The 25150-nt window shown below is 42.3% G+C and overlaps 4 protein-coding genes across 4 annotated transcripts; 2 read left to right on the forward strand and 2 right to left on the reverse strand.

Moving 5' to 3' along the window:
• The first annotated feature begins 684 nt into the window (after window positions 1–684).
• On the forward strand, window positions 685–4823 carry LOC115662810 (uncharacterized). The gene is made up of 5 exons (XM_056307238.1): window positions 685–1144; window positions 1863–2781; window positions 3320–3415; window positions 3996–4132; window positions 4267–4823. The coding sequence occupies exons 1-5, from the start codon at window positions 915–917 to the stop codon at window positions 4433–4435; spliced, it is 1551 nt and encodes a 516-aa protein (XP_056163213.1). The 5' UTR covers window positions 685–914; the 3' UTR covers window positions 4436–4823.
• Window positions 4824–6980: 2157 nt separating this feature from the next.
• Window positions 6981–9552, reverse strand: LOC130136828 (exocyst complex component EXO70A1-like). The gene has a single exon (XM_056307208.1). It carries the CDS (start codon window positions 9243–9245, stop codon window positions 7335–7337), a length of 1911 nt encoding a protein of 636 aa, XP_056163183.1. The 5' UTR covers window positions 9246–9552; the 3' UTR covers window positions 6981–7334.
• Window positions 9553–16289: 6737 nt separating this feature from the next.
• Window positions 16290–19600, forward strand: LOC130136829 (protein TIFY 10B-like). Its single transcript, XM_056307209.1, has 5 exons — window positions 16290–16638; window positions 17544–17691; window positions 17892–18178; window positions 18275–18332; window positions 19374–19600. The coding sequence occupies exons 1-5, from the start codon at window positions 16539–16541 to the stop codon at window positions 19462–19464; spliced, it is 684 nt and encodes a 227-aa protein (XP_056163184.1). The 5' UTR covers window positions 16290–16538; the 3' UTR covers window positions 19465–19600.
• Window positions 19601–20323: 723 nt separating this feature from the next.
• On the reverse strand, window positions 20324–23283 carry LOC115681435 (protein FLUORESCENT IN BLUE LIGHT, chloroplastic). The gene is given in 6 exon segments (XM_030605384.2): window positions 20324–20805; window positions 21108–21428; window positions 21592–21754; window positions 22076–22112; window positions 22114–22210; window positions 23112–23283. Coding segments are annotated over 6 exon segments (918 nt in total). The 5' UTR covers window positions 23209–23283; the 3' UTR covers window positions 20324–20602.
• Between the last annotated feature and the right edge of the window lie 1867 nt (window positions 23284–25150).

The raw sequence follows: 25150 nt of genomic DNA on the forward strand, positions 1-25150 counted from the left end.
ACATATGTAACAAATTTACCTTAAACTCGGTACACCCGTGATAAATTTACCTTCCGTTAGTTTCTGTTAAATTTTACAGTCAAATTACAGAGTTTGATGACACGTGATAATTGACGGGTATATTAATTTATGATTTTACCCTTTGATTAAAACCGGTGTAATAATGTGTGGTTTTTCGTGATATTAATCTTATTTAATGGAAACTAACGGGGGATAATTTTGACACAAAAGCATCAGTTTTGGTTTTTTGTGATAAAAAAATTAATTTATAGTAAATTTATCACATATATATACCGATTTGAAATTTTTAATAATTTTAAAATTAATTTTGTGTAAATTTATTACTAATAAAGTAATTTAAGATTTTTCGTAATATTAATCCATTTTATTACTGAGTGGGGGAAACGACTCGGGCGAGTCGCGACGGTGGAGCTTGCGGCGGTGAACCGACACACCATTAACTTCGGCTTCTATTTTAGTACCGGCTCACGCCCGAGAAACCATCCTCCGCAACCGCTTCCACGGCGAAGCGCAATCACCGCCGTCCATCTAGAAACCCGGGTCCCGCAGAGAACGGCGCACGCACGTGAACGCGACTCCAATTTCCCTTAGCGGGCGGGAACCGCCGCGAGTCCCACAACTAGAAATACGACCGGGCGCAGCTGATGACCACCCCGAGCATCTCTCTCCCAGCGGCGACCGCAGTCGACGCACGCTCAAGAACTCTCTTTACTCCTCCGACACAATCACCACCGCCAGATCCACCGCACTCCACTCTCTCTCTCTCTCCGTGGACTGTGTTGAAAATTTTGAATCGCCGCGACCAGCTGAGCTGGTCCCGAAGCTTCTTCCCCCCCCCCCCCCCGCCCGGCCGAGATCGCCGTCGAAGCTAGCTCCCCTCCCCTCCACCGACGATGTCGCGGCGCGGCGGCCTTCTGGCGGCCCTCTCGCTCCTCTGCGCCTCCATCTCCGCCTCCTACGGCTCCGTCCACGAGTACGGCGGCGACCGGTTCGTCAGCAAGGGCAACGCCTTCTTCTTCCACGGCGGCAGCGAAGGAATCTACTCTTCCTCCTCCCCGACTTCCAGCCCCAACGACACCGCCGCCGCCGCCGCCGTTCCCTCCGACGGAGAGTCCTTCATCAAGTAACGCCCGATTTTTCTCTGCTCGTTCCGAGCTTCTTGTTTTTTTTTTTTTTGTTTTTAAGCGCATTTTGTTGCGTGCGTGACTGTGTTGGCTCCATGGTGCTGCTCGACTCTGATCTCGCCGAGATCGGTGCCGATTGTGTAGTTGCAGCTTCGAGCATTGTTGTGTTAGCTGCGAATCTTAGGATTTCCTTGGGAAAATTTTTTTGGCGTTGCGAGTTCGTTTGGTTGATCGCTTGTTTATTTCTTACTTGAATGCTTCGAGTGGAGGAACTAGTGCTGGCTTTGCAATTGATGTTAATTTTTGAGGACAGATCTGCCCGTCATCTGTGATCGGCAATTTTCTAAAATATCGCTCTTGAACTTTTGTGAGTAATGTTAAGCGCCGTGTTTCTACTCTTTTTCCTTCGAGTGGGTAGCTAAGGAAAAGGAAGATATCTGTTTCAGTAAGTTTTCTGAAATAGTGCCTGTTCGTTAATGTCACCTTATATAGTTCGACCGAATCTGAAATCTGCCGTGTGTTGACAACTTCATTGCATGATGGGTGGTGTGCCTGTGGTGGGGTAACCTAAGCAACTTTCATCTTTACTTTTGTGAGCTTGTTGTTGAGTTACAGGGGAAGTAGATCTATCTAAGCAGAACTGTTTGTACCCATGGATCTCTTACTTTCGAATTGATTCCCCATTTAGTTGCGCTGACACGATGTTTACTTGAACAGATTTGAAAAGATTAAGTTCCGGAGACCCAAGGAATATGCAAACTTTAGTTCCGAGTTGATACAAGCCATTGTTTTTGAGGTGGAAGATAGGGAGATTATTGGGGGTTCAGCCTATGGTGGTCAAAGAGCAGTCTGCTGTACAGCTGATCTTGCTAAGCTGGGTGTCTGCAAGCAGGGTCGGATCATTCACCGACCTTCTATGAAGAACGTTGACTGGCCGCAGGTGTTTGGCGTCTCGTTTGGAATGGATGATCAGGTTGTGACGATGCCTGCGAAATCAATACCAATAACAGGAACTGGGATGTATAATTTGTATTTTATCCACTGTGATCCTAATCTCAAGGAGTTGACTATCGAGGGGAAAACAATTTGGAAAAACCCTACTGGGTATCTGCCAGGTCGAATGGCACCTCTTATGAACTTCTACGGTTTCATGTCCTTTGCTTTTGTGATACTTGGAGTCTTTTGGTTCTCTCAGTATGCCAGATTCTGGAGAGAAGTTCTTCCACTGCAGAACTGCATAACCCTTGTAATAACCTTGGGCATGTTTGAGATGGCGTTGTGGTATTTCGACTATGTTGAATTCAATGAGACTGGAATCAGGCCCATTGGGATCACCGTGTGGGCAGTTACTTTTGGAACTATCAAACGAACGGTTGCGCGTCTGATTATTCTGATGGTTGCAATGGGCTACGGCGTTGTTAGGCCTACTCTAGGTGGGATTACCTCGAAGGTCATTATGCTTGGACTGACCTTCTTTCTGGCATCTGAAGTCCTTGAGTTGGTGGAAAATGTGGGTGCAGTCAGCGATCTTTCAGGGAAAGCAAGACTTTTTTTGGTTCTTCCAGTGGGTATCCTGGATGCTTTTTTCATCTTGTGGATATTTTCCTCCCTCTCTGCAACTTTGAGTAAGCTTCAGGTACTTGGTTCAGATTTCCAAGTTTGTTTCTTCTTTGATTGCAAATTAGATTCATTTTCTTCAAGTTTTGATGTTTAAGGTGGTGCATCCTTACTTTCTTATGGTAAAGATACTCCATCTGGGGAAGTAGAACATGAAGTTCTTTGCATACCCAATATCGTCTCATGAGGGTTTTGTTCTTATGTGGTCCTACGTAAAGAAATGATACTAAATATGTTGTTCATGTTCTTCTAAAAAGTCATCATCACCACCATGTTGAACTTGAACTTGCTGACCTGAAATAAATAGAAAACGTCAACTGTAATCCGCTTCTGTGTCTGGTCAATTGTGATTGCTGCGTACAATCAAAATCGGATTGTCTGTTTGATTCTCATCGATTGACCCTCAATCCCTTCACCTTGGCATTTGTGCTGGTAGGCTTAGTTTTAGAAATGCTGCATTGTGTAATGCCATGCTGATGACTCATATTGATGCATACATTACTACTTCATTTAGTAATTTATAGTAATTTAACTTGTGCTTGCTGATACAATGACAGGCTAGAAGGATGATGGTTAAACTGGACATCTACAGGAAGTTTACGAATGCTCTGGCAGTTGCTGTGATCGTATCTGTTGGTTGGTTATGTTACGAGGTAATAAATTAGATCACTCACGCATGAGTATGGATAGATCTACTTTTCCGGGGACTGGATTAAGCAGGTTAATAATTTTTCAATGGCAAAGGAATTAACTTCGACATAATCCATCATTGTAATATGTTTTGTTAAAATGCCTCCATTTCACAAATTTAAGCCTCTGGATAGATCACAAACAGAAGTGGGCACATAGTTCATGCATGATGTGACAGTCCGAGGTCCTATGGTCAGAGCACTGGACCCTTGTATACCTCCCAATACTAATTAATTAACAGTTTCAAGTCTAGCCAAATCCTTGCTTATGCTTGAGAAAGAAAGTTAGATTCTTTATATATCAAATCACGCCTCAGGCTGCAAGCGTGAGCTTCTAGGTGGATTGGAAGTGGTCACATAATAACAACAAGTGTTTGTGTTCTTATTGTTTGATTTCAAACAACGGTATGGATTTCAATTCAGGCACTAACATACCAATATTACCCTTGCTGAGTGTGAGGAAAAGATGGAAAAATATATATTTCACCTTCTGCATGAAGTTTACATGGTGTAACCATTAAAAAACTTGACTTATTGCTTGCAGCTCTATTTCAAGTCAAAGGATGTCTACAACGAGCTTTGGCAGAATGCATGGGTCATTCCTGCCTTCTGGCAAGTCCTGTCGTTCTCTCTTCTTTGTGTCATATGTGCTCTTTGGGCTCCATCTCAGAGTTCAATGCGGTAAGGAAGAACTTTCCTTTTCTCAAATTATCCTTTTCCTTTTTCCTCGCAGAAACTCATGTTATGTCTTGAAAACACTCACTTGAGCTATAAGACATACTACTTGCTTTTGACTTTTTACCTATTTCTTGCAGATATGCCTACTCATCGGAGGCAGGAGATGAATTCGACAAAGAAGAAACCAACTTGATACTTATTAAGCCATCACCCACACCATCAAAGGATGTCCATAGTGTGCAGGATGCTAGGGTTGTGCACGGCAGCAATGGAGCAGCAGATGGGATGGAAGAGAAGACAGAGTAAAGTTGCAGCTGAATTATGTTGCTGTGAGGAGGTTCACTTGTTAATCTTTTGACACTCGGTGACAAGACATAACAGTTCGTTAGCCTCTCCATCGTACCAAGCGCAAAAGTTTTCAGAAAACGGGTTCTTGTCATAGAGATCTTCACTTAAAATCAATGTGCCTCCTATCTTTGTAGATCTTTTACTTTGATTTATTTGTTCATCTGGTCATTGTATACATTACTGATAGTTACAGACACGATAAACAGAAATGAGTACCAGTTGTGTTGAACTCATCTTCTTATGGACATATGGTCCTGTTGCTCTAGTTTCGAAGGAGAGGTTTAAGCATGGATTCAGTCCATTAACGTGCTTCATTTTCATAATGTCATTTTGATGCCTTGTCAAACGGTTCATTTTGATCCCTTTGAGTACATTTTGCAACAAAACCGGTCTCCTTTGCCAGCATTATTTGTCAGACTTACAAAGGGCTACGATCCTTCTTGGCTATGAGCCTCAGCAAACCCTGATAGTTCATCCCAGGGAAATTTGCCAAATACCGCGTGGAAGGATTTCAAACGAGTTGAAGGGCAATAATCTGAAAGAAAAAGGGCTTTGAGGAGTAAATTGTATAACCGAAAAAGGCAAAGGGAAGGGCAAACTCACTTGCAGGCTAAAAACCATGATGCATTTGGATTTGTCTTCAGGGCGTGAATAATACTGAAGTGGGTCAATCCTGCGTGTTAACAAAGATGTGGGATGCTGACAAGTTGCAAAAGCATCTGATGCATTAAGCCAATTATTTCCCCAGACATCAGCGTTGCATCAATCATCAGGCTCAAATTCTGGCAATTATATCTTTTGGTCGGCCATGGCCGTTCCGGCAGAATTGATAACATGCTGGCCTTTTCTTTCTGCTGTTATGGTGTTACACTTGCGAGACAAATGTTAAATCAAATTGCTTTTCAGCTCAGCCTAGTTCAAGCTTTGGCTGCATTCAGCAATCTTAACCAGTGGAGGGAGTGGACATGCTTTAGCAGATGGCACCACAAAATTTGTTGAGGTCTCTTCTCTTCTGTATATCGACATTGCTAGCTCGTGTATTCGGACACCAAAACAGAAAAGAAAGGAAGGTATTGCTTGTGACCTAAGAAAACCGGGGGGGACCAGGATGGGGTTTGGCAGGGTGGAGGAAGGGATAATCCAAATTCGAAAGTTTCTCTCCTGTTTTACATCAATTTGAAGTCTCGATATAATTTGGTTTCACAACGGGACAATCATATCAGTATCAACACAGAAACTTGGGATCTCCTCCATACATAAAACAGAAACAGTTTCGCCATCCCTTTTCCGTCCAACATTGCCAGTTCACCCCAGGTCCCCAGTATATTCCAGACATTTATAACATCGTATATCCATGTCACTCTCTGATTCTGGAGGTTCACATACTACAAAAGACATGATGTACAGTCGTAGCGCATTTACATTCAAGAAGCTCCGTGTAGTCTTCTCTCTCCACAGGCTACACTTGAGGATGACATCAAATGAACTTGGTCCCTACTGTGTCTCTCTTTCGGGCAGCAAGAAAAAAAGGATTGATTGCACCATTTTCATCTTTAAATATCACGATTTGCGTCAGACAATAGAAATTGAGATGTGCAGTTATGACTGGCAACCGAGGGGCGGAATAACCCTTGAAGACGACCATTTCTATTTTGCACCCGACAGAAGGGCACGGCACATGAATTAGCCAAGAGCCCGACGAGTGAAATTTGTAGACCGATATATAAAAGGCACCTTCCCCGAATGGGGGTAGATGCAGAACACTCAGCAATTTTATCATGATAAGCAGTACGGACTAAGCACTTCTACCACCCGAGTTTCCAACTTCACCATGATTACAAGCAAATCGTGAGTTCTCGTTGACTAGTGCGACACGAATTCAGGAGTCGAACTTAACTTCGTACCATGACCTTTGCGACATTGATGCTGAGCCGATATACGCTATACTTTTGCAAACCAAGCTCTGAGAAAATATGTCCATTTGTCACATTTGACTTCGAGAAGGCGTTCACATAGTATATTTTTTTAACTCGTTTGTAGAAGTATCAACCCACTTAAATGTCAACCCTACTACATGCTGATCTGAGCTCGACGACCAGTAGCAACAGAAGTTTTTTCCATGGTAACCCAACCTTATTTGATCTTAAACAAATTGCATCTGATCTGAGCAAACAAAACATCGTTTAACATTATTTGAATCCTGCCACAAATCCAAATAGAAAATTCTTAGCACTGGACTCTGTGTAGCGTAAGAACATGCTTGAGCTCACCATGGCACATCTCTGCACCCTGCACTAGATACCATATGTGGTCTGACAAATAACGCGACTGGCTTTTATTCTATCAGACCGAAGTATAGCATAATGCTTTATAACCCTCTATGCTCAGCAACAATTACCAACTCGGTGAATACATGAGGAGAAAACGTTAAAAATCATTCCATTTTTCTATATGCATCTACTCGAGGTCGAGACCATAGCTTGATCTCAAAGAAATCTGAAGCTGAAAAAGGAAAATTGTCTCTGATATAAGAAGAAAAAAGCATAGCACACATACAACAGTTACCGTATGAACAAATGAAGCGTAATCAGAACGTGGTAATAAAACAAACAACAGGCTTACATCAAAGAAGCATTCGGCCAAGCGTAGGCTATTCTGGGGACCTGTACCAGATCTTGCAAGTAGCAACCAACTTAGGATCTCTTCCAACCAAACTGAATTTGACTGTTCTCCTCAGCGAAATCCAAAGGGCAAAGGAATACCAGAGCGGCGACCCCGTCATCTTCACCCAAATGCTCCCCAAAGAATTCAAAGAATGTGTCCTAGATTCTAATGAGCAAAACTCCACTCCACATCATCACTGGGATCTCCTCCTCAGGTGCTGGGATACAGGGTATCCCTCAAAGAAATCCAAGACAGCAGTCTCCAAATCCTCAACCGAGTACTTTATATAGTTCTCCGGGTGCTTCCCACTTTCAATATGGCTTCTGAAGCGCCCCAAGAATGACCTGTAAGCCGGAATCAACTTCTCCGATATAGAAATACGAAGCTCCTCCCTAAGCTGAGCGTCAGGCACAAACCATGTGGCCTGGGTCCGATGAACCTCCTCAAACATGGCATTGAAAGCCTTGAACCTCTCCCTAAGAGCATTTCTCGACACCCCAGATGAGAAGCTACCACTAACATGTAACCCCTCATCTCTTAGGCAATACAATACCCTAACCCATGTCGCTCGCTGGTAACTAGTCGCCGCCTGCCTAAACTTGCCGGTCATCTTCCTCAGATAATCGTCACTGATCATTTCCCTCAACTCTGGCGACCCTTTCACCTTTTGAACAATGTAATGTACATTGTTCATCATAAACAGGTGTGCCAGTGAATCATCTCTGTAGTGCTTGGACTTGCCCTCCAAATTAAATTGCAGGATCACAATAATCCAAATCAAATGAAGCGCCAGAGGGCTCTTCCCTTCGAATTCTGCAAACTCCATATCTGGGATCGTAGGATCGCCTGAGTACCTCGAACCGGTCGACGGCTTCGACACTATGAGCTCGGCCAAGGTCTGCTTATAATCCGATATCAAACTTATGTAATTCATCACATACCTCGTCAAGGGATGAATCGTCCCGCCCGGCACAGGGACCTGCGACGGCTCCCGCAGCACCGCGTTCTCGAACTCCGACAGAATTCCCCGTGCGGCCTCCCCGAGCCGGGACACAATCTCGGCCGCCTGAACCCGTATCGACTCCGCCGATTTACACTGGAAAACCACATCGATATCGGGAATCAAGTCCATCAACGCATCATGGAGGTCCAAAGTCTTGAACAGCTTCTCGGGTGACCGTCTGCTGATGCTGATCGCCTCCGCGAAATTAAACAACTGTATCGCAGGTCCCTTCACAGTCTCCATAAAGCAAGCATCCTCAATTTTGGTACCGATGCCATAGAAAATCTCTTCGCACAGCTTCTTCTCACTTGAGAACAAAACCCTAATGCAAGCCTTCGCCGCGCGAATCCATCGCCTGATTTTCACCTCCAGAGCATCCCAGTCGAGCCTCTGTATGTCACCGATGCTCAGCTTCTCAAACCCTAATCTCCTGAAGCTCGCGTCAACAGCTGATTTCCTCACGCTCCCGTACACCTGAACACACTCTCGCATGTACCCGCACGAGATCATCCTCTCCGCGATGCATCGGAGGTCGTAGATGGCCTCGGATGGCACGAGATCAATCTCGCGGATGCTGCTCGAGGACCGATAGCTGATGCCGCTACCGCTCTTCCTGCTCGATTCGGCCTTCACTTCGTCGGAGCTCAGATCCAGCCCGGAGCTCAGATCCAGCCCCTTGTGCGTCGAATCGTCGTCGGCGTAGAGGTCGACTTCAGCGCTGTCCGCGGAGGAGATCGACGAGTGGACCGAGGAAGACGACTCGGTCGTGAGCGAGTCAGCCTCGAGTGGACTCGTGTGACTCAGGAGAATGTAGCGGAACTCGTCCTCCAGCCTCGCCATCGCGATCTGGACGGCGGAGCTGACCTTGTCGCCCCCCTCGTCGTCGCCGCTGCCGCCGCCCTCCGACAGGGTGACGGAGGACATGGAGATGTGGAGCTCGTCGACGGCGCGGAGGTAGCGGTCGATCTCGTCGCGGTCGGACTGGAAGATCATCTTCTCGTGGGCGTCCTCGGAGGCCGTGGAGTCCCACCGGAGGATTATCTGCTCGGCCGCATCGATGGGCATGGGGCTGCTGCGGAGGGACTTTTCCGGCGAGTCCATGATCGGAAGCCGGAATCAAGAAAGCAGTGGGGAAACACAGAGAGAGAGAGAGAGAGAGAGAGAGAAAGGTAGGATCTTTACGCGAGTTTCCGCTCGGTCGATCCTTTTCCGATGATGGGTCTGTATAATTATAGGGAAAGATGAGAGGGAGAGAGAGAGAGAGCAACTTTCTTCTCGTTTTCTCGACTGTTTTTGGCCTTTTGCAGAGGAGAGTTTGCTACTCCTGGGTGGGTGTGCGCGCTTTCGAGCTTTTTTCCTTCCACCGATTGAGTTTCTCCTCCTCCTCCTCCTCCTTCTCCTCCTCCTACTTTTCAACCCTTTTTTAAATTTCTAGGCAAAAGGAAGGAAGGAAGGGAGAAGAAGAAGAAGATAGTCGTTTTTGTGTTTTTCTTTTCCTCCTCTCTTTTTCGCGGAGAAAATGTTTCGCGGGGATTGCGATTGGAGGGTGGTCTGCGAAGGCAGCTCTCTCGTTGGATTTTTTCTCCCTTCTTTTTTTTGTACAGGGGTGGGGTTTTGTCTGAATTCTGAGGTGCAAGATTTTGATTTTTCAGTGGTCGATTCGACTGTGGAAAGGTAAGAGAGAGAGAGAGAAGAGAGAGGGGCGACTGGTTTTTTTGACGCCTTTCTCTCTTCCCGTGCGGCGATGTTTCCACCGTTGACCTTTGGGCCGTGCCCCGGTGACCGGAATATCCGCCGGAATATTGCCGGGGGGAGGGGGGGACACGTTCTCGATCTGCTTGAGCTTCCTGGATTTATGAATCCGAATCCGCCGAATATCATCCGTCGTCCACGAACTTCAATCGGCCCCCTTTACGAGACAGAATAAAAAGGTTATCTTTTTATATGTTAGGCTTAGCTTTTAGTGCACAGTTTGTTTGATGGCCTGAATAAGGAGTGATCGAATGCTGTTCTCATCAATTCTTGGGATGACTTTGTTCCGACCTTAGGAGTGGGGATAGCTCTAGAGTTTATCTTAAAGTTGCGACGGTTGGTCGCCGTGGATCGGCTACCCTACTGTTGCGGTAGTAGCCACGGCGTAGTGTTGCGTCGGAGATAAAAGATCCGGATTCTCGATCCACGATGAACGCGATCACCGCCACCGTAGTAGCGGTCGGCGCCGTTGAGTGGGTAGGACCAATGCGACGGTGGTGGTCCTACAACTATCAAGCCCCCTCATGCCGTGTCTATTCTTTTTTTTTTTTTAATATCACGAAAAATCCCAAACTGATACATTTGTGACAATTTTACCTCGAACTATTTTTTTTACCACAAAAAACCCTAACTAATTTTTCCCCAACTAGTACACCTATGATAAATTTATCCCGAACTAATTTTTTGACAGTCAAATATCCAAAAACTGATACACTTGTGACGATTTTAGCCCGAACTAATTTTTTGACAGTCAAATATCCAAAAACGGTACATTTGTGACAAATTTGCCCTCCGTTAGTATCCGTTAAATTAGATTAATATCATGAAAAATCATATATTGGTAAACTTGTGACAAACAGAGGGGTAAAACCCAAAACCGGTACGCCCATCAATCACCACGTGTCATTAAATTTAGCAATTTAACAGTAAAATTTGACGGAAACTAACAGATTGTAAATTTGTCACAGGTGTACCAGTTTTGGGTTTTTTATGGTTAAAAAATTAGTTTTGGGGTAAAATTATCACAAGTGTACCGGTGTGGGGTTTTTTGTGGTCAAAAAAATAATTCGGGGTAAAATTATCACAATTGTACCAGTTTTGAGTTTTTTGTGGTCAAAAAAGTAATTTTTGGTAAATTTATCACAGATGTACAAGTTTGAGATTTTTCGTGATATTAAAACTTTTTTTTTCATTTTTACTAAACGTAAGCTTTTCTTTTCGAATTTCTACTTTTTTTTATGGCCACGCTAGCAACGAATGTACCGATTAAAGAAAAAAAAAACGACACGTGCTTTCGGATTGCCGCCTTAATTTTCTGTTGCCGAATCAGCACTTCGGTAGCCACATTTAACCGAAGGACTGACGGTAAAACGTACCGGAACGATTTTGGACCAAAAAAAAAAAGAAATAAATCGACGATTTTGAATTTCGAACAAAAGTAAAGGAACTATCGATGTCGTTCCACCTAAAAAAAAAATGTAAACATTAGTGAGAAAAGTAGTTTCCTTCATTACAACTGGAGCTTCTGAAATTGCTGGGCATTTAAATTTCAAACCACCAACACCCGAACAAACGCATCTCAGTCATTTTCCTCCGAATTTCGCGGAAACAATCTGAAAGTGACGCTTATGGAAGTACTGTGTTTTGATGTTCTTGTCAAGAATAGCGTATATCATAAATAACGATTATTTACATTGAAAAACAAAAAAAAAGTGCTGGTATCAAATTTTTTTTTTCTATCAAAGTATACGAGGCCTAGTAGCAAAATAGCAATCGCGGCACATTTCGAACGTCGATAATTCGACGTGCTATATTTGTAGTCGATGCATAATAGCACCTAACGGAAGGGAGGGCGGCGGTCACTCTGTACGTCGACCAGGGAGTCCAACTCAGGCGTCCATTGCTCACAACCGAAACAGTGTCACAGCAATCAGTCTTCTGAAAAGTCTATCTTGATTCCATCACCAGTGTTGTAGAGTATCCAAATGTTGTTCCGGTTAATTTCAAAAAAAAAAAAAAGCATCAATTTTATTTTGAGTTATAATTTTGATCCGAACTTTTTTTTATTTTAGTAAATATAACTAACATTTATTCAAGTCCCAAATGTGGCTCCCATTAACCAAAGCTTGAGATCTTATAGATTGTTACAAGCACTTTGGCAAGGCACATCTTTATATCTCCTTCACTTTACTTCCTAATAATGCATTTATTAATATCCATCATTAGAGCCCGATATATTAAATGAGATCAATTGATTAATGTCCATTCGACGTAGGCTTCGAAGTTTCAGAGGGAGGGCTTGGACTTGTTTCATAAAAAAAGGTTGGTGGTGGTCCACAACTTTAGATTACGACGAAACAGTGGAGGCCGGCTAGAGAATCTAGAGATCTTTTTGACTTGCTAATGAAGTTAATAAGACTGTGAACAACTTCACCGTTATTCCTTCAAGACATGGTTCATAAAAGAAGATAATGAATAGTGCTTTGAATCCATCTAGCAAGCGACATGAATTTATTACTGAGGTGGAGTAATCAAGTTGGACATTTCAACGGAACCAGATTTGAGATTTAAGTGAAAATCGGTGATTTTTTATAAGACGAAAAAAAGTCCGGGCAAGAATTGTCACTCAGGTTAAAGTTAAAGTTTATTTTTTTTTTTTTAGAATTAGCCCTTGCTGTTCCCAAAGCAAACCGAATCTCGGGTCGATCGATCGAGCTGCTCTCGCGTGCATCATTTGTCCAGGGTTGCTCGCTGCAATAAGAGCCTAATCATGCTGGCAACTGATTAACAAAACGAATTAGCTGTCTCGGTTTGGGCCATGTACGATATTAGGGTGTAGATTAATCAAGAAGCTTAAGGATCAAAGTCAAACAATCCGCGGATCAATAGATTAAGGCCAGCATTCACGTGCGTGCATTGCTTGCACGTACGCAAGAGATTTATACAAAAAAAGAATCGGGGCATTTGCAAATAGTTTTTGTTTCCATATCGTTGTGATCTCTGGGAAATCTTTTTTTTTTTTTATAACAGGTGTCGGGTTTCGATAGGCCAGTGCATAAAACAAGAACAATTATTAACAAAATAATCGATAAACGACAGTCTAGAGCAAGAGGAAATGAATTTTAATGAGGCGCACGAGTGGGTGCATGGGATTCGAGGCACTCTCCCATGTGATGTCCCCGCTTGCATGTCCAGCCAATTAAAATTTGAAAGAAAATTTTCATTTCTAGAAGGAGATCATGCAATCCCTTTTTCCTATGGTCTAGATTAAGATTAACGAGCATCGCGGGGACGCTAATCGAACTTCTGTGATTAGGAAAAAGTTCGATCGCCATTGCATTGGCTATATCAACGCCGTACATGCCTCGAGAAGAATCAATTCAATTTTTCCTTTCAAACTTTAGTCTTCTCGAACCTTGATTACTGGAGCAGGAGGCCCTTGGAGAAGAACAGCTCTCACAGGGACTCGAACCTCTTTTCGAGTTGCGGTCTTGCTTTGCTTATGGGATCGGTCCATTTCATTCGAGAGTTATTGCACGATATCAAAGTTTTCTCATCAAATTAAAGGGGAAGTAGATCGATTCTTTTGGGTCATTTTCTTTGGAAATTTCCCAAAAGTCATAGCAAGATGGTAACACTTTTCTAGAAACATACGACCAACCACGCAAGTCGCGAATTCAAAGAAGACACGGATCTTCAATCAATGCTTGACTAAGCTTTGTAGTGTCAAAGTACATATTCACTGTCCGGATACAATGTGCAAGTATGGGACTTTGTGTAAGAATCTATTTTTATTTTTTTTTGGGTATTGCTAAACTTTGTAAAAAAAAAAATTGCATTTTATTAAATGGGATTCCAGAGCAGAAGGGGGTGTGCTGTTGAGTGCCAGGTGAAGAATAGCATATGAATTTGAGCCTGTTCTTTTTTTTTTTTTTTGGTCCTTCCTTAAGAACTGTATAATGTATAAAATAGTGTAGAAGATACAGCTGTATTTGGCTTGCAGAGTAAGGTTGACTTGCATGCTCTACTATATACCTGTCAATGAGTTGGAATGGAACTTGTTGGTTACAATTAGGGTCAGGCCAATCCCATTTTCTATTGTATTTTTTTTTTCGTATTTTTCTATGATGCACTTAGCTTCATCTTATTTTGTTATTTCATCGGTGCATTTTTCTTTCACTCACATCGAATGTGAAATGACCATATTCATCGACAGAATTTAGCGCTGCAATTGCAAAGATATCTAATTTAAAAAGTTTTGAAAATCAGTGACATTTATTTGATCCATAATTATTTTATAAGAGTGATTTTCTTTTGAGGATAGCACGATATGCGGTCGGCAAAATTCGTATTGGGTTTCTAAAATTGAGGAACTTTATATGAGAGTACTTCAAATACATGCGATAACAAAATTGCTTGAAGTTGCACTAATGTGCTGTTCAAATGGCTCTTTTGTGATTTCATTTTTTGCCTAATTCAAATGTTTTGCTGATTGAGTCGTTTGTACTGCTTCTTCCCCGTGGATCGTTGGATTCCTCCACTGCTCGGAAATACCGTGAGGAACAGAGAGTGTTTGAAAGTTAATTGGCACAGGCTTATCTGGTTGAACAGGCTGTCTGCTTTGGATCGAATTAGCTCGTTGGGTCTCCTTCTGGCAATCCCCTTTGTTTGCCCCGAAAGCAGGCTAAATGAATCGAGGGATCATCATCTGTTCTTCAGAGTTCAGCTTTCCTTCTCAGGTTATGCAGGAATGTGTTGTGTTGTGTTGTTACTCTGCTGTGGTAATAGAATCCCCCAAATATGGAATTCCGAGTTGGCTTTGGCTTAAAAGTGCCAATTAAAGTCGGCATGAAAAGCAAGAAATGAGGTGTTGCATATTAGAATATGTAAACATCATATTTTCACGTTCTTCTGATGGCTTAAACTTTTCGAACAATTGGCGGTTGTTTCGCAAAATTTTATTTTGCATTGAGCAGGAGGTCCGGGGTTCAAATCTTTCCCGGCCCTTATTTACCTCGCCTATTATATATTTCCACGCTTTATGTTCCGTCCAAATCTTTCCCAATCTTTAGGTCGGGCTTAATTTGTTGTCCACGCCTGCACGTACCAAAACAAATATGTGCAAAAATTGTCTGGCGGGTGCGACCTTTATAACTAGATGAGCTTGCCCAGCCCGCCAAGGGCGCCCTTCCGGCCATTGTGGCCCGGGCGAGCTCGTAGGCCGCCGAGCGCATGATCAGATCTCCCTTTTTTCGGACGTTTAAAATAGTTGGGCCAAATGAAACATGCCAACCCGCCCATTACTTGCCCAGGCCCGTGCAATTCGAGCCCAATAAGGTTGACTCTTTATCTGAGCCAATTTAGTTGATGGACTGGCCAGTCTGTTGGGCTTTGAGGCCTATAATCATTTATACTTCTTTAGTCGCATCTCCCTCCTCGCTATAAATTTATCGAGAAAGGAGTCTATAAAATGAATATTCATTTGGGTTATTCACATTCTTCGTGTTGGTTTGCTATTGTTTTCATCTCAATAATTCAAGTCGACTTACCCTGAATCAGGGTCATTCCAAGTTTAGCCACATTAAGAGTTGAGTTCAGAAGATTATATTAATTAATTTCGATAATCAATAAGAGGGATCATATCATAATTAATGTCCTTCTTCTAATGACAAATGTATTTCATAAACTAAGTAGATCAGTCAACAAAGTTGCAGATTTTACTCTAAAAAGTCAATTGGTAATCATCAACCATGAAAAATGAGGGAAATATCGGTCCAGAAACAGAAATTAGAATTTGGAATGGTGCAGCTGCAATCGTTGATTCTTGTCATTTTTGTTAAATGCATGCGAATATAATCATTTTACCCTTTTTTTTCCTCTGCCAGCGTAGGCATGTGCATCACGACATTGGCTGGGGGGGGGAGAGTTTGTTCTACACCTTAGAGTGAATATAAGCATTTCGACCTAACTATGTTGAGAGTTTCTCGGTTGAGTATTCCACTTGACCATGTTCATTGTTCAAGCAATAATTAGGTGATGAAATGAGGGGGGACCTACTTCAGCATCATGGTAGGTGAGACTTGTACCAGTTTCAATTCCAACTTGTTAATCAACTTCATTGGATAAGCAAGTAATTACACAGAAAGTTCCTTTCGTCTTCCCTTGGTCCACCTCCACCACTCTCTCTCTCTCTCTCTCTCTCTCTCTCTCTCTCTCTCTCTCTCTCTCTCTCTCTATCTCTCCAAGTACAGACAGGTGAAGTGCATGCTTATGTCTCAATCATTGCTTCTATCTTTATTCCTTTTCCTCCCAGAATGCATGTACAACACGTGCTTGAATTCAGAGAAAGATGCGATGAATTTTGTAGAATTCAAAGATAAGGAAAGAAAAAGAAATCAAGGGAAGCACATCTCTCAAAAACTAATCAGGTTCAACGAAAATTCTTTGAACATGGCCTTTCCTATATTCTTCCTGTCCCATTCCTCACCAAATCATTAGATAGCTAAGGAAAAAGGGAAGAGAAGAAACAAAACGGGAAAAGAAGACAGAGACTAGAGAGACTTCAAGAACTTGCTTCCCTTTCATAAGCAAGCAAGCATTTGAGAGAGAGAGAAAGAGAGAGAGATTGGTTTTGTAGGTGAAATGGAGAAATCAAGCTTTCAACAGATGTTCAACCAGTTGAGCCATCGTTTGAAGGAGAAGAGAGCCCTTACTGGAATAGCTGAGAAAATGGAGGACCAAGGTCAGAGGCTTTTATCTTTCCCCAGCATTCATCTTCACAAAGATGGAGGACAAAACCCTTTTTATTCCTTTTCTAGCGGTACAAAGTTTCGTTTTTGAGATTCATAATCGTATTGATGGTAAAAAAAGATGCACTTTTTATTGTGCTAAAACCTTTGATTACAGGCGTTAGTTCTTCCAATATTGGTCTTTGCATTCTCTTTTAGCTTTTCTTGAAGCAGTTTGATAAATAAAAAGCAAGGACTGGAAATTAGAATCCTCTCAACACTAAAATATATCTGTTCTCAAATAACATGCCATGAACTCAAATATCAAGTCGGTACTATTTTCAGAAGTGGAAGTAGTGTCGATGACGATCTTCCAGCTCAGTAGAGCGAGTTAATTTATACAAGGGAATTACGTTCCCTGAAAACACAGTTTTCATGGCAAAAACATAGGAATATATAAATTTTTGAACAAAAATTGCACTTCGCACCTTTTGTTCGAAATGGTGAAGTTTCAGGTTCGATTCCTACCCGAAGCAACAACGGGCCACAAGAAAGTAAATCCCAAATTCTCTACTATTGACGTGGATGTAATTTTCCTTTAGAACGCGGACTTAAAATGGCGCCTGAAATCTGGCCTTCGATGTTACTTGACTGCGAAAAAAAATAAACCTACTCAAAATTTGTACTAGCCTGTATTTTTCTCAAATACGTTGCCTCCTACGATGAACATAATGCTTTCAAATGCTATGTGCGAGGAAACTACGTCATTACCCTCATGTTGTACCAAAGAAGTGCAATCGACAATGAGAGTAAATTAAGCAGATAGAGAGAGCGAGTGAGCAAATGAGCTGATCTCGTTGAAATAATGTATCGTTTCATTTATAAGACAAATTTGTTGCTAACCCTTATAAAAATGCAGCGATAAGATCAGATGATTCAGCTCAGCCACAACGGAAAACGATGAACTTGTTGAAGAACATGGAGTGTTCAGCCCCCGCATCATCCCACGTTGGTGATCAATCCTCCAAGGCAAACTCCATAGCAAATGCAGCACCGAACGACCTCAGGTGCCGTTTTCATGTCAAAGCTGTAGATCTACAACTTATGAATTGTATATAAAGTGTTGATATCTGCAATGCTACTGGAGCTGTGATTGGATTGGATATATTTAATATCCCATATTTGGGTGTCAAATCTTTTTCTTGATATATACCATGGTGGAATTTCCTAACATGCGTAGTTGATACATATCTCCCGCTTGTGTCAGGAAAGATGTTAATAACAAAATGGTGAAAAATGATCAAATAACCATATTTTACGCCGGAAGCGTGCACGTCTTTGATGATTTTCCGGTTGACAAGATGAAGGCAGTGATGAGTTATGCTGCAAAATTTAGCCCCGATCACATTTCCAGTCATTTGGTTATCAATGGTGGTGGAAGTAACAAGACTGGTCATGCAAAACTCATGGCCAGTGCACAAAATAGTAGTGTTGGAGCTGGACTTTCCACATATCAAGAACTTCTTCAAGCCAAAACTGAAGCTGCTGCTTCTGGTAATTGCAAATAAACAGATGATTAAGCATCAGTTAGCTCTGTTAAATAGTTAACTTGCTCTCTGATGTAATATCTTTTTCTCTTTTTTACTTTAGATCTGCCTATTGCAAGGAGGGCTTCACTTCACAGATTCCTATCAAAGAGAAAGGACAGGTGAGCTTTCTTCTTCATTGGTTTCAAAGGATTTGGACTGTTCCAGAACAAAAAAAAAGTGTTATCTGAAAATTGTTGCTAACAAAGAAGTATCATCTTGAAAGGAATGCAAATATAATGGAAGCTTGTTCATGGTTCTAGGTCCCCAAGAAGGGTCATCTTGTCGTGATCCAATTGGATTAGAAGCGTTTAACCCGACCCAGATAAACAACCCCGTAAAACAGTGTCAGTGTCACACAAGAAGATTAGGGGAAAAGTGTCAAAAAAGTCCTAAACCTTTTATATTGGTGCCAATTGAGTTCTAAACCTTTTTTTGGTGCCAATTCAGTCCTAAACCTTTTTCATTGGTGCCAATTCAGTCCTAAACCTTTTGTATCTGTGCCAATTCAATCCTTCCGGTTAATTTAGCTCAAAAAGGTTTATGACTGAATTGACACCAATGCAAAAGGTTTAGAACTCAAGTGGCACCAAAAAAAGGTTTAGGACTGAATTGGCACAAATGCAAAAGGTTTAGGATTGCACAAATGCAAAAGGTTTAGGATTGAATTGGCACCAAAAAAAGGTTTAGGACTAAATTGGCACAAATGCCAAAGGTTTATGACTGAATTGGCAAAAAAAAAAGGTTTAGGACTAAATTGGCATCAATACAAAAGATTTAGGACTTTTTTGACACTTTTGCCGAAGATTAGTGTTATTGACAGCTAGAAGGACTAGTGTTACTATGGGATGAAATAACAATGTCAGTGTCACACGAGAAGATTTTGCATGAACTCATTTTAGTAGACCGAGCTGTTGAGATTCGTAGATATAATGAGACCCTAATCAAATCTTAGGAAATTTTTAAAGTTGTAATGGAATTGTAATGTCAATGATAGAATAAGTCTACAGACGATATCAGTTACTAGTTAGTTTGAGCTAAAAGAGAGGCTCTGAACACAAATTTGGGATGTCTATAGGAACTTCTTTCATAAGAAGCGAACTTCTTCAAATTATCGAATACAATGCGATTCATGCTTTCTTTGCTCACACTTGTTTTTTCAGGGCTTCGGCGAGAGCTCCTTACGTGAGGAACTCTCCTACTGCAGCATCCAGACACGAGGAGGGTAGTTCAATTCATCTTCCTCAAAGCTGATTCTTCAGAGAGCCTTGAACTCAGACTCTAGGGTTTATAATTATCAGCTTTGAATTCATCTGAAAAAGTACTTGCTTTGGGTTATTTGAATTATAAATTTGGTCCCCCTGCTTATATCAAATTTCACGTTGTTTCCCGACTTGTCTGTCACAATGTAACCTGAAATGGAGGAAAGGATCAGACATATTCTTGGGCCAATTCCGTTGACATGAGCAATCAGACTTTACCAAGAGTCTGTAGAAAATCTATATGCATCATTAATTCCTTGCAAGGAGCAACTTTCACTTGCGTTAAACGGTTGTTCTTGCTGGAAAATAAAATGTGTTGGCGGGACCAAAAGTGACTTGCTCTAAAGTTAGAGGGTGACATTGCGAAAGAAAGTTGAGGACCACGCTGCAAGAAAAGACACCAATCGAGAGACCAAATCTATATTCAAACCAGGATTAGGGCCCAATTTATTTCTTATATGTACAATATTAATTTCGTAATGGCGTGACAAGATTAAATGCAGTTATAAGAAATCTCTCATTTTGAGCATACTTTGTAGCCTGTCCAGGAATAATTACCACAAGAAGTTCCGCAGTTCAAGTTAGAACAATATACATGATCGACTATGGGTCACTAATCATACTCCAGCTGCAGGTTATTTCTAACTGCCTAAGCTTCTGCCTGAGAACTATGTTAGGGTCATGGATACTACAAATATCTTGGAAATGAACTGTAGTGACACTCAATACCAACCTTCTTAAGTGCCCAAGCAACCAGGTTTGTCGGTTTTGGATTGCCAGATCATGTGAACGTTTCAAACCTCCAACCTTCGATCTCTAAAAAAAAAAGAGTAAAAAAAGTGGAGAAAGGAAGAGCCAACTTACATTTGAATTATACACCTCTCAGAAGTTCTTACAAAGTAAAGGTGCGATCAGCCAACATTTCGATGTTACAAAACATAGATCTAATGGAAAAAATGAAATCAAGATGTACACAACATGAAAGAAAACTGAACCTGCTTTGCTACATGTGTACAGATGCAAAACTTGATTGATCCGCAAGACAAGTCGGTGCCTCTTAGCCGCGAGCTATTGATAACCTCTACTAAACTATGATTTTACTACTTTACCAATCAAGCAAGCTGCCTTTATTAGTCTGATTCCAACCTTGCAATATACTTGTCATAAAATTTCGCTGCTCGCTCTAGGTCGCCCAGCTCAGTGTAACAATCAGCAATTGCTCCGTAAGCTTCTGTATTTCCTGAATCCTCCCCTATTCTCTCAGAAATCTGCAGAACCATTGCATGGTATTGAATGGCTTCACGAAACTTGCCCTGCCTCTGAAGCGAGGCTCCTGAAATCAAATTCAGATATGAAGACAATCAATCCTGGTACTCCTTTTCACTTTCATTAGCTAACTCAAATGCTACTAAAATGAAGGAAATGCTTGCAGCTGCAGTGATCAACAAGGATATATTTCCTTCAAATGTTATAAGTGACTTTTACAAAGAAATTGGAATAATAAGAACTAAATCCTTGGAAACCCGGTTGCCCTCTCACAATATATTAGTAAAATGAAACCTGATGGAATGATAAAGGAAAATTCCATCTCATACTAAGATATCTAATATATAACTCAACAAGTAGAAGACACACCCGAGCCTCTAGCAGCCTTTTTCTCCTCGATAGGATCCTCCAGAATCTGTGCTAGCTCCAAACCTGCCTTGAATTCCCTCAATGCTTTCTCTGGTTCTTGATTCCTCAAAAAGTTCTTCCCAGATTTTAGTCGAGAAATTAACTCTTCCTTCCTTGGATCAACGATAACTTCACTTTCTGCAATTCGAGTACCCACGGGAGCATAACTCAAGCTTGGGGCATAAGATTCAATCTTAGCTTGTCTTCTTAAAGCTGCATTGATCTGGCGCAGCTGCTCATTAAGCCGAGCGAGTTCACCTCTCCTTTGTCGTGCAAGTAACCCTTTCATGAAGTTATCAAGTTATAAGGATGACACTATAACAGACTTATGCTTCTAATTTTCTGCTAAAACTAATATCCTCTATACACATATTACAACGAAATCTCAACTTGCAAATTCAATGCAAATAGTGAAACAGATGCATAACATGTTCTATAAATTTACCTCCAACAGTGGCTCCAACAAGGGCTACAAAAAGCAGCGAAGGCATATTGAGCAAGGAATTCTCAGCCTCACAGGTTTCAGCCAAAGCCTGAAAAGGTGCTGTCAACATGAGGCCATTAGTGATGAGGAGAGCCGCAGCAGGGAACTTGAAATGTAATCTTTCCTGGAACCAGAATAAACTATAATCAGATGTCACAATTTAATGTCACCAATGTGCTTTTCAAGTTTCAACGCTCGGTATACAAATAAGTGAATCTATGCCTCATCTGCGATGGTTTCAATAGATTGTCCACACTTTCTAACCAGGAAGAGGGAGAGAACCATATGGTAAATGTGAGCTGTGGGTGTATATTCGTTCAGACTGGAAATGAAGTAAAACCATAAATTCGAATACCCTCATTCGCAAATTTCACGAGAAAAAGAAAAGCAATCACGGGACTGAAGAGAGAACACAAAATTAACATGTGAAGACTCACCAGCATACCTGATGAGCTGGTAAATGTTGCATGATGGTGGTGTAAAATCGATTTCCTGTTTTGTACTGGATAATGAATCTCAAATGGTTCACAGGAAGCATGCCCGAACTTCTTGAATTTAGCAGGAAGAGATGCTGGTTTCCCTGCTTAAGAGAACTAACTATTATGAGAAACAAACACCATGGTGATCTGTGAACTCTTGGTAAGCAATCTAGGCTGACCAAAAAAAAAAAAGTAGAAACATAGAGTTCTGATGGGTGATACCAAATTCAATGAGCAACTAATGTTTGTGGAATTCACTTTATGAAACCTTCCTATTCACTACGGAAGGTGATGAACATGAGGTTCATCTAGTTCATCTCAATAACACAAGACAATCAAATTTACAATCACTTATTCGGGGACATACTCATGCAAATGTAGTTCCCCACTAGAGCTAACAGTCCTTTTATGCCTAAATAACATCCATCCTCGTGATCTTCGTGGGAATTCACTATTGCTACGAGCATTCAACTGCATAAACTAAGTTCTCAAAGTCATGGGAATTATCACAACTAACCCACCATTGAAACAACTGTTTTCAAATCCAATTAATGCATAGAGTGCCTCCTCGACACTCTTGATTTATACATGCCCCCAGGCTTGTGATTTCGGGAAAGATTGATTTTCCCCTTAAACAACTCCGAATCGCACACAAAACATTTACAACAGGACACAAACTTACTTACGGCTAAAAGCTCAAATCTTTAAGCTGCACCAACTGAATTTCGAGCAAAATGGAACCCAACGCAACACCAAGCGCACTCAATTCCATCACACAGCTCATCACATTAGCACAACCTCATAAATTAAAAAATGCTCCGTAACAGCTCCGAGAATCATAGCTCGAGCCCTAATTTTTCCTCACAGTCCACCGTCACTCGACCGATATTCAAGAGCAGGAGCTACGGATCAGCTCGAGACTCTAATCACATACAGCCGAAAACAAGCGAAGCAAGTACAGCGAGAAGAATTTCCTCCTCCTCCGAGGAGAGAGAAACTGACCGGAGATGCGGTTTCTGACGGAGGACAGATCGGAAAGCGGAGATTGCGGCGAGATTGGCCGAGTGAAGAAGCAAGAGCAGCGGATGACGATCGCCATCTTCTTCTTCTTCTTCGTCGTCTGCTTCAAGAGATAAACCGTTGATGGCTTCAGGGGGCTTTTTGTGTGCGGGGCTATAAAAGTCTGTTCAGTAACATTTTTGTTTCTTTGTTTTTGTTTTTCTGTTCTTTTGTTTTCCGAAATAAAAAAAAAATAGAAATCTATTTAGTAAAAAAAATTTATTTTTTTATTTCTGGAACAAAAAAGTATTCCCGAAATAGATTTAGAACAGAAATAAGAAGCAAAAAAAATCTGCTTCTTGTTTCTGGAACAAGAAAAAAGAAACGATTTTTTTTTTCTGAAATCCTCCAAAAATAAGAAACAATCCATCCATCGGCCGCAACTCGCCTACCGCCGCCTCTTGTCGTCCTTTGCCGCCACCTATCGCCCGCCTTTCGCCATCGCCCGCCGGCCAACGTTCGCCGGTCGCCTCCCGCTCGCTGGCCGCCTCTTGTCGTCGACCACTATCCTCCACCGCTCGACGCTTGTCGCCACCCGCCACCGGCCGCCGTCCTCCACCGCTTGCCGCCATGCTCCATCGCCCGACGTCAGCTGCCACCCAGCGCTGGCCGCCTCCCCCCGCCAACCACCCGATGCCGGCGATCACCCACCACCGGTCGCCGTCCTCCTCCGCCGACCGCCACCCACCACCGGCCGCCATCCTCCGCCGCCGGCCATTGTGCCCACCGCTCGACGCCCGCCACCACCCGACGCCGGTTGCCCTTGGCCGCTGGCCACCTCCCGCCCCTGGCCACCCCACGCCAGCGGTCACCCACCATCGGCTGCCATCCTTCGCCACCGGCCGCCATGCTCCATCGACCGACGATGGCCACCCTCCGCCGCCAGCCACCTCCCGCCGGCGCCCCCCGCTGCCGTCACCGTCGCCCGACACCACCGTGCTCCGCCGCTGACCATCGTGCTCCACTGCCTCCCGTCGCCGACCACTGTCCTCCGCCTCCCACCGCCATCCGCCGTCCTCCGCCGGTAGTCCAGAAGGGAGAAACTCGTCCATGGAATAGAAATGGATCATTTGCGCCGTAAACGCGTTTCTATTCTTTTTCTATTCCAGAAATAAAAATTTTGTGCAGTTAATAAACGCTATTTTTTGCTAAAAAACTGTTCCAAAAAATAGAAATAGAATAAATTATTTCTGATCAGAAATTATTTCTGGAACAGAAACGTTTCTATGCATACCAAAGCTTTTCGGCTCGGTTGTTCACAAAATCACGAGGATGTGCCACTGGATGACGAGGAGTTATCTGATGGATGAGGGCCTACCTCCTCATCCCTGGGCGGTCCAATCAGTGGAGAGGGAAATCGTGAGTCACTCTTTTTCTTCTTCTTTTTTTGGATTAATGATGCGAGTTATTCTTAATTTGGATATTTCACCTGCTCTTCGTCTCCTCCTTATATTCGAATTAATCTAATTCTATGCGTATGTTATCTTACGAAGATTCGCACGCTGCACGAATGCACTCTACTCCTATATTATACTTCATCAATTCTATTAGATCCGAGCAAGTCCTTAACAGGCTTCTTCTCGATCTTCTTCTAGATCTCAGGATCATCGTAATGTAAAATTTTCAGAGAGTATTCCCTCTCTCCAGGGAAAATAAAGATATGAAAGAAATTAGGGGTGTGAGGCGTGCATGCACCGATACGTTAAAATAAGGTACGTAACCGTTAGACCTGTTAAACGAGTGGGTCGGATCGGGTTTGGATCGGATCATAAAAGGTCCAACCCAAATTGACCCATTAACCCGTTTATAACTTATTTATTTGTAATGTAAATATCCGACCCATACTTGACCTGACCGATACTCGACCCGACCCGATCCATATTGCTAAAATACTTCTATATTTAACTAAATATAGGAAAATTTATTTCTTATGACTTTTTTTAAAAATCATACTACTAAAACATTTTCATACAATACAATTT

The sequence above is a fragment of the Syzygium oleosum genome, unplaced genomic scaffold, assembly GCF_021117445.2.
Source record: "Syzygium oleosum isolate NSW1041296 unplaced genomic scaffold, Sole_v2.1 Sole_v2.51, whole genome shotgun sequence".
Taxonomy (NCBI): domain Eukaryota; kingdom Viridiplantae; phylum Streptophyta; class Magnoliopsida; order Myrtales; family Myrtaceae; genus Syzygium; species Syzygium oleosum.